Source organism: Squalius cephalus (genome assembly GCF_949319135.1).
Source record: "Squalius cephalus genome assembly, chromosome: 10".
Taxonomy (NCBI): Eukaryota; Metazoa; Chordata; class Actinopteri; order Cypriniformes; family Leuciscidae; genus Squalius; species Squalius cephalus.
In genome coordinates, this window is record NC_137131.1 from 40299290 (window position 1) to 40314135 (window position 14846).

Genomic DNA, 14846 nt, shown 5'->3' on the forward strand with positions numbered 1-14846 from the left:
GCAGAGAGAGCAGTTGCAGCACGCGGAGTTCAAACTAAACGGACATTTAATACGGTATGCAGTCATTCATATCACTTTATACACAGCATTTTGCCACATAAATAATTATGGGGATAAGATATATTGATTTCAGATTAAACTGTTTTAAAATCATACCTGTTTGTATCTCATAATCCAACAGTGTACAAAACAATAGTCACAAAATGGCAGCAGCTGCGTTTGTATGAAACAAGAAAGAGCAAGTCCACGATACTGGATAGCATAATTGAATAACTGTACACAAAATATTGATTCGACTGAGTTTTAATAAACGCAAAACTTCCACGAAGAAAAAAATGTTCCTAGCAGGCGTATATCAGTGACCTGGATGAGCCTGCGTTATCCGTTTTGAGCGGTTGTTATCTGGGAATAACTTACCGATGGATGGCGCCATTGACCAATCAGAAAGAATCAAGTATTCCACAGAGTCATGTAATAATAGATATTAAGCTCATGGTCTACTAGTTTGTTGACATGTACTTGCAAAGTTACCTACTGTATAGTTAGAAGAATGTCTAAATTGAACCATTGAAATAAAGTGTTACCTAATTTTATTATGTTTTTAGAGAGCTTCATAGGAGGCTCCAAACCAGCAACTTTCACCGTAAGCAAAAGAGCAGGCTAAACATCTTCTGCATGAAAGTACATTCTACTGTGTACTTACTAGACACTGCACACAGTAAATCAGTCTTTCTATCTCATATGTGATGTTAGTGTCAGTTACTAACGGTTTAATGTATCATAAAATGAAGGTTCAGATTGCTGATGGCCTCCCATCCACCATATTGCCGTTTTGCCCTTGAGCAAGTCAAACAACCCCAAGATGCTCCAGGCCTAAATAAAGACTGCTTTAGTGGGCGATGATGCATAACAAATCTCATTGTCCTTTATTTACTCAGTATAGCACTTACTTGATAAGCAACTCCTGTCATTTTATCACTGGTATTCTTTGTGATCTACAGAGGAATGACAATGGAAGTGAAGAGTTTCACTGTGAAACCAATTATCTGTGATCAAATAAAAACTGTATTTATAGGTTTCTGCGAGAGACAGCAATACTCTACATCAAATTTGCATATCAGAGTGATGTGATTACTCATTTTTACATAGATGATGTTAACATGAACTTCAGTTTAATGTTCTAAAATAACCTGCCTTTTTCACCTCATTAAGAGAGGAAACTACTGAATAATCCCACCGCTATATCTTACTCTTGACTGACGGAGGCAAAGATGCAGTTTGACTAATCTTCATTTGCATTGCAGGTTTGGAAAATGATTTTTGGTGCAAATTTGTATTCTCCTTGGCAAAACGAGGATGTTGCAATTATTAAAAGCCCTGTTCCCCAGGAGTCTGCATTTAAATCATGACACACCATTTAGCTTGTCATCTTTAAAGTCTGAAAAATACCCAACCTGTCTTACTAATTGGCCTTTGTGCGAATGTGTTTAATGCTCAAGACTTTGTGACGCAAGCGGTGCCGTCAAAAACACACACAGCTTTGAAAATTTGCAATATTTTCCTTTCCAGAAATGAAAATAATATTGCTCTCATTTTCATCTCTACTGTGTGAGTTTGTCTCTGTGGATCATAATTGGCTCTAGTCCAGTGCTTTCATTCTCTTTACAGCCTTTGATAGACTGCAGCTTATAATGAATGACTTTTACAGTCATTACCACTTCTGTTTGAGGAGGTCAGTGTGTGAATGTGCTTGACGACTGAAAAAGGGAGCGAGCGAGAGATCAATCTGATATTTAGAGGTCACTTTGGGCAAATTCACTAAACAACTATAAGTCACTTCAGTGCAAAAGAAAAATTCAAATCTTTTTCAGTAATCACACGCAATCCAGTTTAAACAAGAGCTGGTGTAAATGTTTACAACAAAACAATGTTATTTGAAATAAATTCAACTTCAACTGTTACCGAAACCAAATAAACTTATTTCATTTCAGCTAGTTGCACATTTTTCGTTTAGTTTAATGATGCACTAAAATAACTAAAAATAAAATAAAAATGTATATAAAATATATAGACATTAAAAATCAAAAACCAATAAAAATGCCAAAAAACAAATTACTAAAACTTTAACTAAAAATAAAAAATATAAAATTGCAAACTAATTCAAAATATGAATAAGAACTATATAATGAAATAAGTCTGCCTTAGTAAACAGCAGTGGAAAAATAGCCTAAAATAGTCCCACCACTAAAATTAAAAAACTAACATTTCCAAAGAACAAAGATTAAACTAAACTTTTTCTTTGCTCATATGTGACTCATGACAGTGTGAACAGCACAAACCACATCTGATCTTTTCCATTCCGATTTGTGCCACTTCCATATGTGGTCCTGAATCCGATACAGATTGGATGTTTTGCAAAGCGACCGCAGCCTGAACGGTCAACATCGGAATTCATGTGACTTTTGCGTCACTCTAGAACAACATTCGTCACAATTCTGTTCTCATGGGAGTCACTTCAAAAGATTTTACATACCCGAAATTATCAAGACTATTGCGAAAAGTATCAGTGGAAGGACATTGATGTGTCAGAGCTCACAAGTACAGTGACAGCTCTATATACACAAGCAAAACAGAGGGCTCGTATCATACATTTGAAAAACTCAGTCTCTTTTTTTACTCCTCGGTTTTTTGTTTTTTTTAATTGTCTGTGCATAAATTCTGAGACAGATCACACTATAAATAAACATGTAGGCCTAATCACTATTCTTCGTGTTTTACTGTGCCTGCGTTTCGTCTTTTATGGCTCTTTTGGGCATGCGGGTCAGCTCAGGACCATGATCTGTTCGCACTGGAATCTGATATTGGCCACATTTAATACAGCAATGTGAACAGCTATACAAAATAATCAGATCTGAGCAATAAATCGGAAATGAGCGCTAAAGCTCGCAGTGTGAACATGGAACGTGAAAAATACAGAGAGAAAATGATCAATGTGGAATTCTGTGGTTTTTAAATGCATTTCTAAAGTCTATGTACATTCTTTCACAAAAAAAAAAAATCAGACAAAACACTTGACTTGTTTAATTGACACTTGTCCTTTTACATGACTGACTGACATGTAAAACAACCAACCATAAGCTCACTTTTTGCATTTTCTGACACAGTGCTGTGTATGTCATCGTGGGCAGATATGTAGTGTGATCAGACTGTGTAAATAATGGGCGGGGGGAACTCATTTTGGAATAAAATGAACTGATACAGAGTAAAAACTATTTTTATGAAAAATTAAAACTACCTAAACTGAATTAAAAATAAAAATGTATATATTAAAAATCATTAAGCATTTTGAAGCATGCCAGATCGCACTACTCTGCTTCAACCTCCATCTCCCGCTCAGAACAGACCAGGAGGATTATGACATACACATTTGCATGAACACTAATTTTGGCTGTATTTACACCTTTACCTGATTTACATAATTCCATCAGCAATTCGAACGTTAAAATAACTCAGACAACACGAGCATATAAACAGCACTATCAGCGGGTGCAATTCATTCTTGTGAGCTCCCCTTAATCTTTAAAAGAGCAGTATAAGGTTTCAATTGCTGCAGGCAACTGTTAACAAGTAAACACCCCTCTCTGGTGCTGTGTGTCTCTCTGTCTCTCTCTCTCTCTCTCTCTCTCCATTTCCTCTGACACTGTGTGCCATTTACCGCTGCGTCCGCAGCAATAAAGACCAGTAGAGAAGGATGAGGGGAAATATCGAGATAGAAATCAGAAGATCCTATTATGTCTAACCCACTACAGATAGTGATGCATACAAACAACACACCAAGAGGCAAGAGGGCAACCAATAATTCAAAAAGTGACAGCAAATCATAGATACAATTCATCTTTCACTGGAGAAAGTCCGATTACACGGAAGGAAGACTCAAGGCAAACTAAAGTTGGACTATAGTCTCTAGGTTACTAAAATTGAAACTTACTTGGTAAGTAGCCATGGAATAAGTCATGTCAGGTGGTCATTATAGCTAAATAAACCCTATCAGGAGGATACAGATTACCCTATCATTTGCAATAAAGACCAGCTTACTGCACATTATCCCTTACATACTGGTCGTAAAAACAGTCGCCTTCCTCGAAGACAGCACTTCATGCAAGTGTGCATATCTGTGTTTGCGTGTGGTTCTTGGTTGAGTGAGTGACAGGTGCTAAATGAGGTGTAAGAGGGATTGTGAATGTGCTGGAACGCCGGCAGACTTTGGAATCAAATCTGTCTCTGACACCTGCCAATCTAAAATCATTCTTATATCTCTTCAGAATGCTGTCAGAGTGCTGTTCCAGGATAAAATGCTTCCAGAGGGATCTGGTTTACAGTATGCTCGTTTAAGCTGGAATGATGTCAAACACATTAGCCTGGGGACGACACTGATGCAGCACAAATGAAAATGTGCTAGTACTTCACCCTTCTCCGCACTACGCAGACAAGCTCTTAAAAATAATGGTTCTTTGCAGCACCGTAAATTGAGAAAAGAGCCCTCTTCTTATCAAGAACTCCTTTATATACTGTTCTATAAAAAAGGTATTGATGTTAAATTAGATGATTTTCAGATCAGAGTATTGGTTATTGGTTTCGAATGAGTTTCGCCACTGAAATGCTCTTCAGATTGCATAATTTACAGAATACTGACAAAAGTTATTAGAACATTTATGTCAATAGCATATATGTGAAGAAAACACTACTTTGGTGAGAATCCATCCATTTTTTTTTTTTCCTTAAAGTGCACATTTCAGTCAGAAATACCAGATCAAGATTTGAGGTGTAGGCCTATCCTGACACTAGAAACATAGCAATGTGTCTTTCATCAACATTGGACTTTTGGGGTTATTGGATTATTTCTGTTAGCTTTTAATTGAATAAATAAAGAAATCCTTCATTATGGCCCATCACAATGTTTCTGTTTCATAGTAAAGAAAACTATGCATCAAGCCTTATACATCAACAAAGACCGTTTTCTTAGGAACTTTAAGGGAAAAAACAAAGGCTGATAGGCTATAATTGCAATTTAATATTGCTCATAAAGGCCTGGGAAACTGGGAAATATATTGCTCATAAAGGCCTGGTTTACTTAAGTAATATTTACCTTAGTGCTGTTATGATATTTAACACTTAAAATAAGAAATATGTGTTATGCCATGGTAACGTCAATGGTACTTTAACTTTCAGTGCTTTAATGTTGAGTGTTATGATAGTCCTTGTGGCGGAAAGTGTCTTTTACCTGCAGTCGTTCATGCACGAGCAAATTATGAAGTCAATACCTTCTTCATCGCTGGCAAACGATGCTTTTCAACATTTTCTTTAATGGATTGTAGGTAAATATCCACCTCATCCATCCATCTCTCTTTGTTGTCTTTGCGTTTCGAGTATCTCCTTACTTTGAGAGAAACGCTCCAAGCGAGTCAGTGAGCTGTTCGAATAAATCGCGAACCGATTCAGACCGTTTCAATTCACTGCAGGGAATCGACTCAAAGGAGAGATTCATTCACAAAAATCACTTTAAGTTCTTCTGATCCTAAACGCCCAAAGAAGACACTGCCTTTTGTGCTGTGTGATTGAACATGAAGAAATGGCAAACATAGTTAGAATAGTAAGGTAGAATGAGTTCAGCTAATTGACTGATTTCTGTTTATGGAGCTGGTAGCTCAGTTTTTTCTTTTTAACACTGAACCAGATGTTCGCCTATGTTATGTTTGCTGCCTATGACTGAAAAATTGGATTGAGTCATATTTATTGTGTCATATTTATTGTGTAATATATCTCTAAACATATAATTTATTCCATAGTATTACATAAATAGTCTTACAAAATGAATTTGAGGACACAAAATGACTTCGGACACTGAATTTTTAAATTCATTAAATTCATAATAGCCGTATAACACATAATAATAAATCCAAAATTTAAAAATATGCAAACCTCATCCCTGCAATACAAATCTGCATCTTCAATGTTTGTGTCATTTTAATTCAGCTAAGGTCACGCCGTATCAAAGTTCTATGGTCACAAATCGTCACATGATACAAATTCACAGGTCAGATTTGATCAAACTTGAACTTTGTTAAGCAGTATGTATGAATGGAAGTAGACGGAATGACCGCTCCTCAATCGTGAGGGAGTGTACAGTACTTTTAAATTCATCGCTTGACTTGAGAAAATCTAGGTTGCGCAAGGTCCACCCCATCTCCCACATAGTGCCTACCCTGCTTAAGGTGCTCTTTCCTTATTAGCTGATGTAACATCTCAGGTGAGGCTGATTTTCTTGCAGTAGCCTAGTCACAAATTGTGTAAACAAGCCCGGCATCACGTGTCTCACAGAAGCCCCGACACCTGCCCTGATATTCCACTGAGACTCTGCAGAGGTTGCAGCCTCTTCACTCACAGCAAAACAGCATGAGAACAGAGCGCATTTCGCCTGAAACGACTGCTCGCAGCGGGCATCACATTAGAGACTCCTGATTGTGTGATAATGTTTGGTTCTGAATGTTTTTCAGCTATGAGTGCTTTGGGATCTAACCAAACAGCATAACCGTGACTCATCTGCTTTTATTAAGGTCAGTCGAAACATCCAAAAGACATAAATTCCTCCAAATGCTTTCCAAACCTACTTTCCAACAGAGACCCCCACTGAGACACAGAGTCGTCGGCGCTCGAGGGTCATGGGCATGAGAGATCATGAGACCTCCGGGTGAGCCGCCGCTGGACTCGTGATGTTCTGCCGAGGCAGCCAAATGGAGCAGCTGTTCTTTGTGTGCGAGTTGCTCGAAACCGCTAAAGCGCCCTCCCCTCCTGCTGCCCCACACACGCGGTTAATTCTCCCTGGTGGCTGAACACGATGAGGCATCAGCAGAGAGAAAGAGAGGGACTCATCAGACGCGTAGCCTGGAGCAAATGAAATGCTCCCGACTCGACCACAATCGATGACACCATCATCTCCTGCTCTAGATAATGATATCTGCGGTCGGGTGCATTAGAAAGAGCGAGCGTGTGCCTGTGTTTGCGTACGTGTGTGTAGTGACCTGGATATCTCTTTTACCTTCTCCTTTGTGATGCTGCGTAATCTAAGATTCACTAATGAGAAAATGCGCCCACTTCTTATTCATCCGTCAAGATGATCTTTCCATCCTATGTAATTGTTTAGTTTCTGCCTCAGACGCCCACATCCGATGCGCACTGCATACAAATCTGGAAGGCGCTTGCGATAATCGCAAACTCCAGTCGGCAACGCATCATTTATAATTTTTATTATAGGCATGAATTTTGTCATTCATACTTTCATGGTGTCATTTTCTATGTTAATTCGAATGGGGTGAACATTTGCAACAAACCCCCTCCCTTTAACCATTTGTATTTCCTCTCGCTTATACGATCACATCTTTCAGGTGTCAAAAGCTCTGCAACAATTACAACGGAAGGCACTTTCCAAAACATTCACCAAAACATTTGCAAGAGCTAATTTTGCATGGAGCGATGGAAAAAAAAAGGTGCATAATTTATGAAGAAACACTCAGCGATATATCAAAACTTCGGTGCCTAGTATACACGTGGCAGCAATTAGCTACCTTGATGTGCAGCTAATAGAACATCTGTGCATGCTGCTGCACGCATACACATGTCTGACATAAGGCGAGAAAATGAGCTGATGCCTGTCTATATATACAGTGAGGAAAATAAGTATTTGAACACCCTGCTATTTTGCAAGTTCTCCCACTTAGAAATCATGGAGGGGTCTGAAATTGTCATCGTAGGTGCATGTCCACTGTGAGAGACATAATCTCTCAAAAATCCAGAAATCACAATGTATGATTTTTTAACTATTTATTTGTACGATACAGCTGCAAATAAGTATTTGAACACCTGAGAACATCAATGTTAATATTTGGTACAGTAGCCTTTGTTTGCAATTACAGAGGTCAAACGTTTCCTGTAGTTTTTCACCAGGTTTGCACACACTGCAGGAAGGATTTTGGCCCACTCCTCCACACAGATCTTCTCTAGATCAGTCAGGTTTCTGGGCTGTCGCTGAGAAACACGGAGTTTGAGCTCCCTCCAAAGATTCTCTATTGGGTTTAGGTCTGGAGACTGGCTAGGCCACGCCAGAACCTTGATATGCTTCTTACAGAGCCACTCCTTGGTTATCCTGGCTGTGTGCTTCGGGTCATTGTCATGTTGGAAGACCCAGCCTCGACCTATCTTCAATGCTCTAACTGAGGGAAGGAGGTTGTTCCCCAAAATCTCGCAATACATGGCCCCAGTCATCCTCTCCTTAATACAGTGCAGTCGCCCTGTCCCATGTGCAGAAAAACACCCCCAAAGCATGATGCTACCACCCCCATGCTTCACAGTAGGGATGGTGTTCTTGGGATGGTACTCATCATTCTTCTTCCTCCAAACACGTTTAGTGGAATTATGACCAAAAAGTTCTATTTTGGTCTCATCTGACCACATGACTTTCTCCCATGACTCCTCTGGATCATCCAAATGGTCATTGGCAAACTTAAGACGGGCCTTGACATGTGCTGGTTTAAGCAGGGGAACCTTCCGTGCCATGCATGATTTCAAACCATGACGTCTTAGTGTATTACCAACAGTAACCTTGGAAACGGTGGTCCCAGCTCTTTTCAGGTCATTGAGACCCCACGAGGTGAGATCTTGCATGGAGCTCCAGTCCGAGGGAGATTGACAGTCATGTTTAGTTTCTTCCATTTTCTAATGATTGCTCCAACAGTGGACTTTTTTCACCAAGCTGCTTGGCAATTTCCCCGTAGTCCTTTCCAGCCTTGTGGAGGTGTACAATTTTGTCTCTAGTGTCTTTGGACAGCTCTTTGGTCTTGGCCATGTTAGTAGTTGGATTCTTACTGATTGTATGGGGTGGACAGGTGTCTTTATGCATCTAACGACCTCAAACAGGTGCATCTAATTTAGGATAATAAATGGAGTGGAGGTGGACATTTTAAAGGCAGACTAACAGGTCTTTGAGGGTCAGAATTCTAGCTGATAGACAGGTGTTCAAATACTTATTTGCAGCTGTATTATACAAATAAAGAGTTAAAAAATCATATATTGAGATTTCTGGATTTTTTTTTTTAGATTATGTCTCTCACAGTGGACATGCACCTACGATGACAATTTCAGACCCCTCCATGATTTCCAAGTGGGAGAACTTGCAAAATAGCAGGGTGTTCAAATACTTATTTTCCTCACTGTATTTGTATACGCATGCAGAGAAAGAACTCAGGAACATAGCGGAAAATGTTTTTCACTACTAACCGCATTGCAACAGGTACCCAGAGGCTCAGTAAGAAGAATGAGGGAGAAATCAATGCAATATTAGCATCATAAGCGAACTGCATTGCAGTGAATTTATCATGGTTATGGAGAATTGTTGGGCATATCATAAAGTGAAGAACCCCTTAAAATCATAATGCCTCGAGTGGCGTATTGCTTTTAATACAAATATGATAATATCATAAAATAATGTTTAATAAAACGTTGCATTTATCACTAAAAGTGATGTAAAAACAATTGTTCTGGAAAGTAATATACTTTTTTGTTTTGCCTTCAGCAGAACCAAGAAAGTTTGAAAGCGAGATTATGGGGTGAGTAAATGACAGAATTTTTTTTTTTTTTTCTTTTTTATGACATAATTGTTTTTACCGCTTCCAATCAAACTGTACTGCAGTCTGCACTTTCTTCTGCACTGGAAGCACCTGTCACACCAAAACAAATGTGTAAACATACTTGGCAATAAAGCTCTTTCTGATCTGATTCTGATTCTTAAACTCATCCATTGAAATGTAGAGCCCCAGGCCCTGTTCACTCCTGGTATTAAGGCGTTTTAGTCGATCAGATCACAAGTAGACGTGGAAGACACATTCCTGTTTACACCTGATGTTTTAATCCGTATTTTGTGTCCGCTTTTAACCACTTCTGTCCTGATTTCTTGGAGGGGAGGATCTATGGGCAGGGGATCTATGGGCAGGTAAATGTATGTTTTTTTTCAGATGTTTCGATCTAATGGACAAAATAAGCTTGCGCGATGTACATATCCTCCTGAGACCCAGAAAAAAAAAGTTTGTTGAATTTAGTTTTTTTTTCCATGTCATCACACTGTTTAGAGCACAAGAAACAAATGGTAAAAAAACATTTTTGAAAAATAATATTTTATTCTTATGTTATGCTGTGTCCTCTGTAGTGGACACCAGGACTCAGTTGTTTAAAAAATAAAATGACATGAAATTATATGTATAGGCAAAAACAATGGGATTTTTTTTTTCAATCACCAATAAATTTTGGGGTTTCAGGATTTTTTTAACCAAAATTTATATAAAGATGATTCTCAACTATGTTATGAAAGATATAACGGAATTAATTGATACACCATTTTACTTTATGCAATATGTGGGTAAAATGGCCATAAATTAATATTCCCATTCAATGCAATGTATATATACACTGTATAATTTGCACATTAATGTGTACTTGGAGCAACATTTAATGAAAAAAGAAGTGTAATAATTGGAGTAATAATTGGCAACATTTTAATAATAATATCTAATATTTCATAGGAATATTGATGTATAATTTATTTCCATATTCACTTGTTGTGTCTCACAAAATGCCTGATAAACATGATTTAAGTCCTGATGTCCTCTACAGTGGACACGTTTGAAATCAATGCCCTGTTCTGGAACTGAAAGTAATTTTTTTATTTGAAACCCCTTTTTATGAAATACAATTTGAAAAGTAGTCCAATTTAAATTATAATTACAATATATTATCATATTTCCATAAGAATGCTACATTTGATCACTAAATTAATGTCAGACATTTTTAAAGACCAAGGAGTAGTTGGTTTCATGGTGAAACCTCCAAACATTTGGTATCTCTGAAAAGTCCTGAATGTGCTCTTTACAGGACACCCAGGTTGTGTCATGTGACATGTATGATGTCAGAGAAATTCACTAAAATAGTCTATTCTTGGGTCCCAGGAGGATATGAACGTGCCCCGAGACAACAGAAAAACATACAGAGAGAATCAGCTTTCGTTTCTCCTCTGAAGACCGGCCGCAAGACCAGCCGAACGCTGTGAGTGTGTTAGAAATCAGGAATGGTGAGAGAACATTGTGCTTGGTACGTTTTTCATCTTCAAACCAAACTTGAGTCTAGTTTAAATCCCGTCTGGCTAGCTCTTCCCATAATGTTGACACATTAGTTCAGTAGACGGAGAGTAGACGGTCTTTTGTGGCTGTTCAAATGCATTCGACCACATGAGCGTCAAACTATGAAGGCAATCCGCACTGCAATACACACGTCCCAGTCCCTGTTGCAGAGCCGGAGACCCCTGTTGTACAGGATGTGCTTGCGAAAGAGTGGTATGTACATTCACTGTGTGCATTCAGTCAACTTGAATAAGTTGAAGATGTGAAGCATATAACTGTGTTTGTTTCATTCTTCCCATGTACATGAAATTCTATCTGGACAGCACGGACGGAACCACAGAGCAAAGTTTGAGGGAAAAGGTTGACTGATCATCCAAATTTTCTGACAATTATATTCATCAAACATGATTATAAAACAAACGTGTTGACATCAGGACTAAAATCTGCAAGGTTTCACTCTTCGAATGAACTTCACATTTATTTTGCATCTTTAGCGTTGCAGCGTATCTCTGGCAGGAAATGAAATCAACAGCTTCGAGAGTATAAACATCACCTGCATCTGTTCTCGCCACTCCTTTGGCTGTTTTTGTGTGTCTCTCGCTACAAAGGAACAACAGCACGCCACAAAGAACAGCTCCCACGGGCCCTGCTAATGCGCTAACATGCCGGGCTCTCTCCTCCACTACCGCTGTTTACCGTGATGGGGACTGACAACCACACACAGCACACAAGTCAACGTGCAAGCCTAAATTAGCTCCCAGACCGCTGCGCATTAATTATGAATTGAGAATAATTGCAATGGGACACGCCAGAGTCAATTCGTTTGGACTGAGTGCTAAGTGTAAATATGACTATGCTTAGGAGAAGGACAACAAGGCAATCAAACAGAAGTCAGAAACACTCTCTTACATTTGTGCTTATACATGCATATTGTACTTGCTGGGGATTGTGTTGAATCAAACATGATATCACAGCGACATAATGAATATTCAGGATAAGTTCCATGTTAGCATGAGCACGAGACTAACCGTTGTTAAAGGAAATCAGCAAATGAAGGGCTGTTTTTCTACGCCAGTTTTCTTAGGGATGTGGAAGGTTACAGACACCGTTAGACTTTATAAAAGGCTTCAATTTATCTTTGTGAAATGATGATGAGGTTGAAACCGCCAGGCCGTGTGTCATAGCGCATACAGTGCTAATAAAATTCCCTGTGAGTGCACCCAGACACCTCCGTATTGAGACACACTCTATTTTAAAGTCACATTACTAAGGTTGCTTTATTGCAGAGAGGGGAGCTATTTGTTTCCCCTTTGGCCTAAACTCTTAGACGTTCCCCTTTGATATTTCGAAATGCAGTCAGATGACTCAGTAACTCAAGGACAGAAATATTGTTATGAATAGCTCTTTGTGTTCTGATCTAATTAACTCATGAGGTATCTAGAATCCTAATAAAATAGCATATTTTCATGAACCCACAATGTCATTGGGTTGAGAGAATTGGCTAAAGCACAAATATTAATGCTTTTTCTGTTTTTTGTTTGGAATTTCTGTCAGCTGTATATATGAATCAAAATGCATTGAAAATGCAATACAAAAAAATCATGGGGCTGAAATTATGTTTAAAACACAGTTTGACATCATTTTTGATTTGACTGCTTGATGTTCTGGTGATGATGCCACCTGAATCAAATTACACATTAGGTCGTCGTGGCCTAATGGTTAGAGAGTCAGACTGGTAACCCAAAGGTTGCGGGTTTAATTCTCAATACCGACAGGACATGACTGAGGTTAAGAAAGGTGCCACAAAATGGCTGCCCATTACTCTGGGTGTGTGTGTCCACGGTTTGCAGTGTGTGTGGTTTAATCTCTCCCTCCTAGCGTTTTCTTGGATGGGTTAAATGCAGAGGACAAATTCTGAGTATGGGTTACTACACTTGGCCTTCACATGTCACTTCTTCTTATCAATAGTGTTTCATTTCCAAAATTTCAGATCAATCGCACTCCGTACCCCAAACCACCTTTTTAGGCGCCCTATTACTTAGGTTTGAGGTTTGGAGAATATCAGTAAAGCGCTGCCGAGCAAACACTGTGATGTTAACTTCTTCCCAAGGGTTCGGCTGAAATGCAGAATATTCATTCAACATCTTCAGCCCGTCAGTATCAAAACAGGCAGCAAGTGTGAGTCTCTTAAGCTTGTGTAAACCAAAATCCCTCCCATCTCTCTAGAGGGAAAGGGTAGAAAGATGCGACGGGAATGTTTTCATTTGCTGTTTGGAATAGAGTCATTGAGATGTAGAGTCCCAGCAGACGTCAGGCTCTGATATCTATAAAACATGCTTCGATAGGGATCAAACGCTTGGAACCCACGGGTCTCCTCCTCCGCCGCTCGTTCTGTTCTACTCGTTTATCCATGCAATTGGCGGAGGAGTCCCAGACAGGGGAGAAAGCAAAGCATGTTAGTACACACGTCAGAGGTGCAGCGCTAATGCCTGACCCAAATATGCCGCCAAAACTTGCCTTTTCATGTTAGGAGGAGTGGTACTACAGTAGTAAGATAATGCGCCGCTAAACTGGGTAACAGGGACAGGCGTGCCAAGAGGAAACCAGAAGGGTTACAACCAGCTAATGCTGTGACACCAATCCTCGTATTCTCCCGAGCTGCTTTTACAACAGTCTTTCCAATGGGCTAATTCTACAGTAAAAATATGTCTGATGTCATCATCCTTCATGCTTCATGCTTCATCTGTGCGTGAAAAAAGCAAAGGACGCAAAAGTTTTTAGTGCGCCGTTGTCGTATTAACGTACCCTGAATATCCACCTTAAATTTAACATGAGAGGGAGCAGCCATTTGTAAATTTGTAAATAAAGGAGCTGTGCATGATGACAAAATGAGCTTATAAAATTCATACACTAGAGTCTAGACGATAAAGTACATAGTGCATGGTAAAAGTGCAAAACATAGTATGAAGTTTGCAGTATGCTTAGAATGGCATACTACTTAATGTAGTAAGTTTGAACAGTGTGTGAATTTTCTGGATGACCGTTCTGATGATCATTGGTCAAAATGTGCAATTTTCAACAGAGCACACAGCATGTATTACCACAATACCAATGGTGTGCAAGTACAGTGTACACTAAATATAGCGTATAAGTAAGCAGTTTTATTTATTTGTCATAGAGCCCATACTTCTTCATCTCATTTATCTTTTTGCCAAAAGTCTCAAACATATCTGCAATTTAGTCAGTATCTCAACATTAAGACCCCAACCTGTTTCCTTGCCACTTTCAGTGATCTGTGCTTTGATCTAATGCGTTTGGTATTTGCTGAATGATATTGATTTTGGACACTGACTTTATGTATCGGCTGTGTCTGAAACCTGAAAGGGAAGAGAGGCACCAAGGTATGTGTGTAACTTTCTGTCTTCTAAAATGCCTTCATCTTTATTTTTGATTTATTTTAAGTATAGATGTGTCCTTCACTATCCCACAATCCTGTGCATGTGAAGGAGTAAACATGGCATCTGATGGCATCATTCTTGTTTCATGATTTTATATATATAAAATATATATGTGTGTGTATATATATATATATATATATATATATATATATATATATATATATAT

The 14846-nt window shown here is 38.8% G+C and overlaps 1 protein-coding gene across 2 annotated transcripts in view; it reads right to left on the reverse strand.

The window, feature by feature from the left end:
* LOC307165888 (protocadherin-9-like) overlaps window positions 1-5496 on the reverse strand; it is a 226988-nt gene extending 221492 nt beyond the window's left edge. For both annotated transcript variants that reach the window (XM_079883951.1, XM_079883950.1), the window contains exon 1: window positions 5322-5496. In XM_079883951.1, coding sequence (XP_079740077.1) covers window positions 5322-5396 — 75 coding nt within the window. In that variant the 5' untranslated portion in view covers window positions 5397-5496. The remainder of the gene's footprint in view (window positions 1-5321) is intronic.
* Window positions 5497-14846: the final 9350 nt, after the last annotated feature.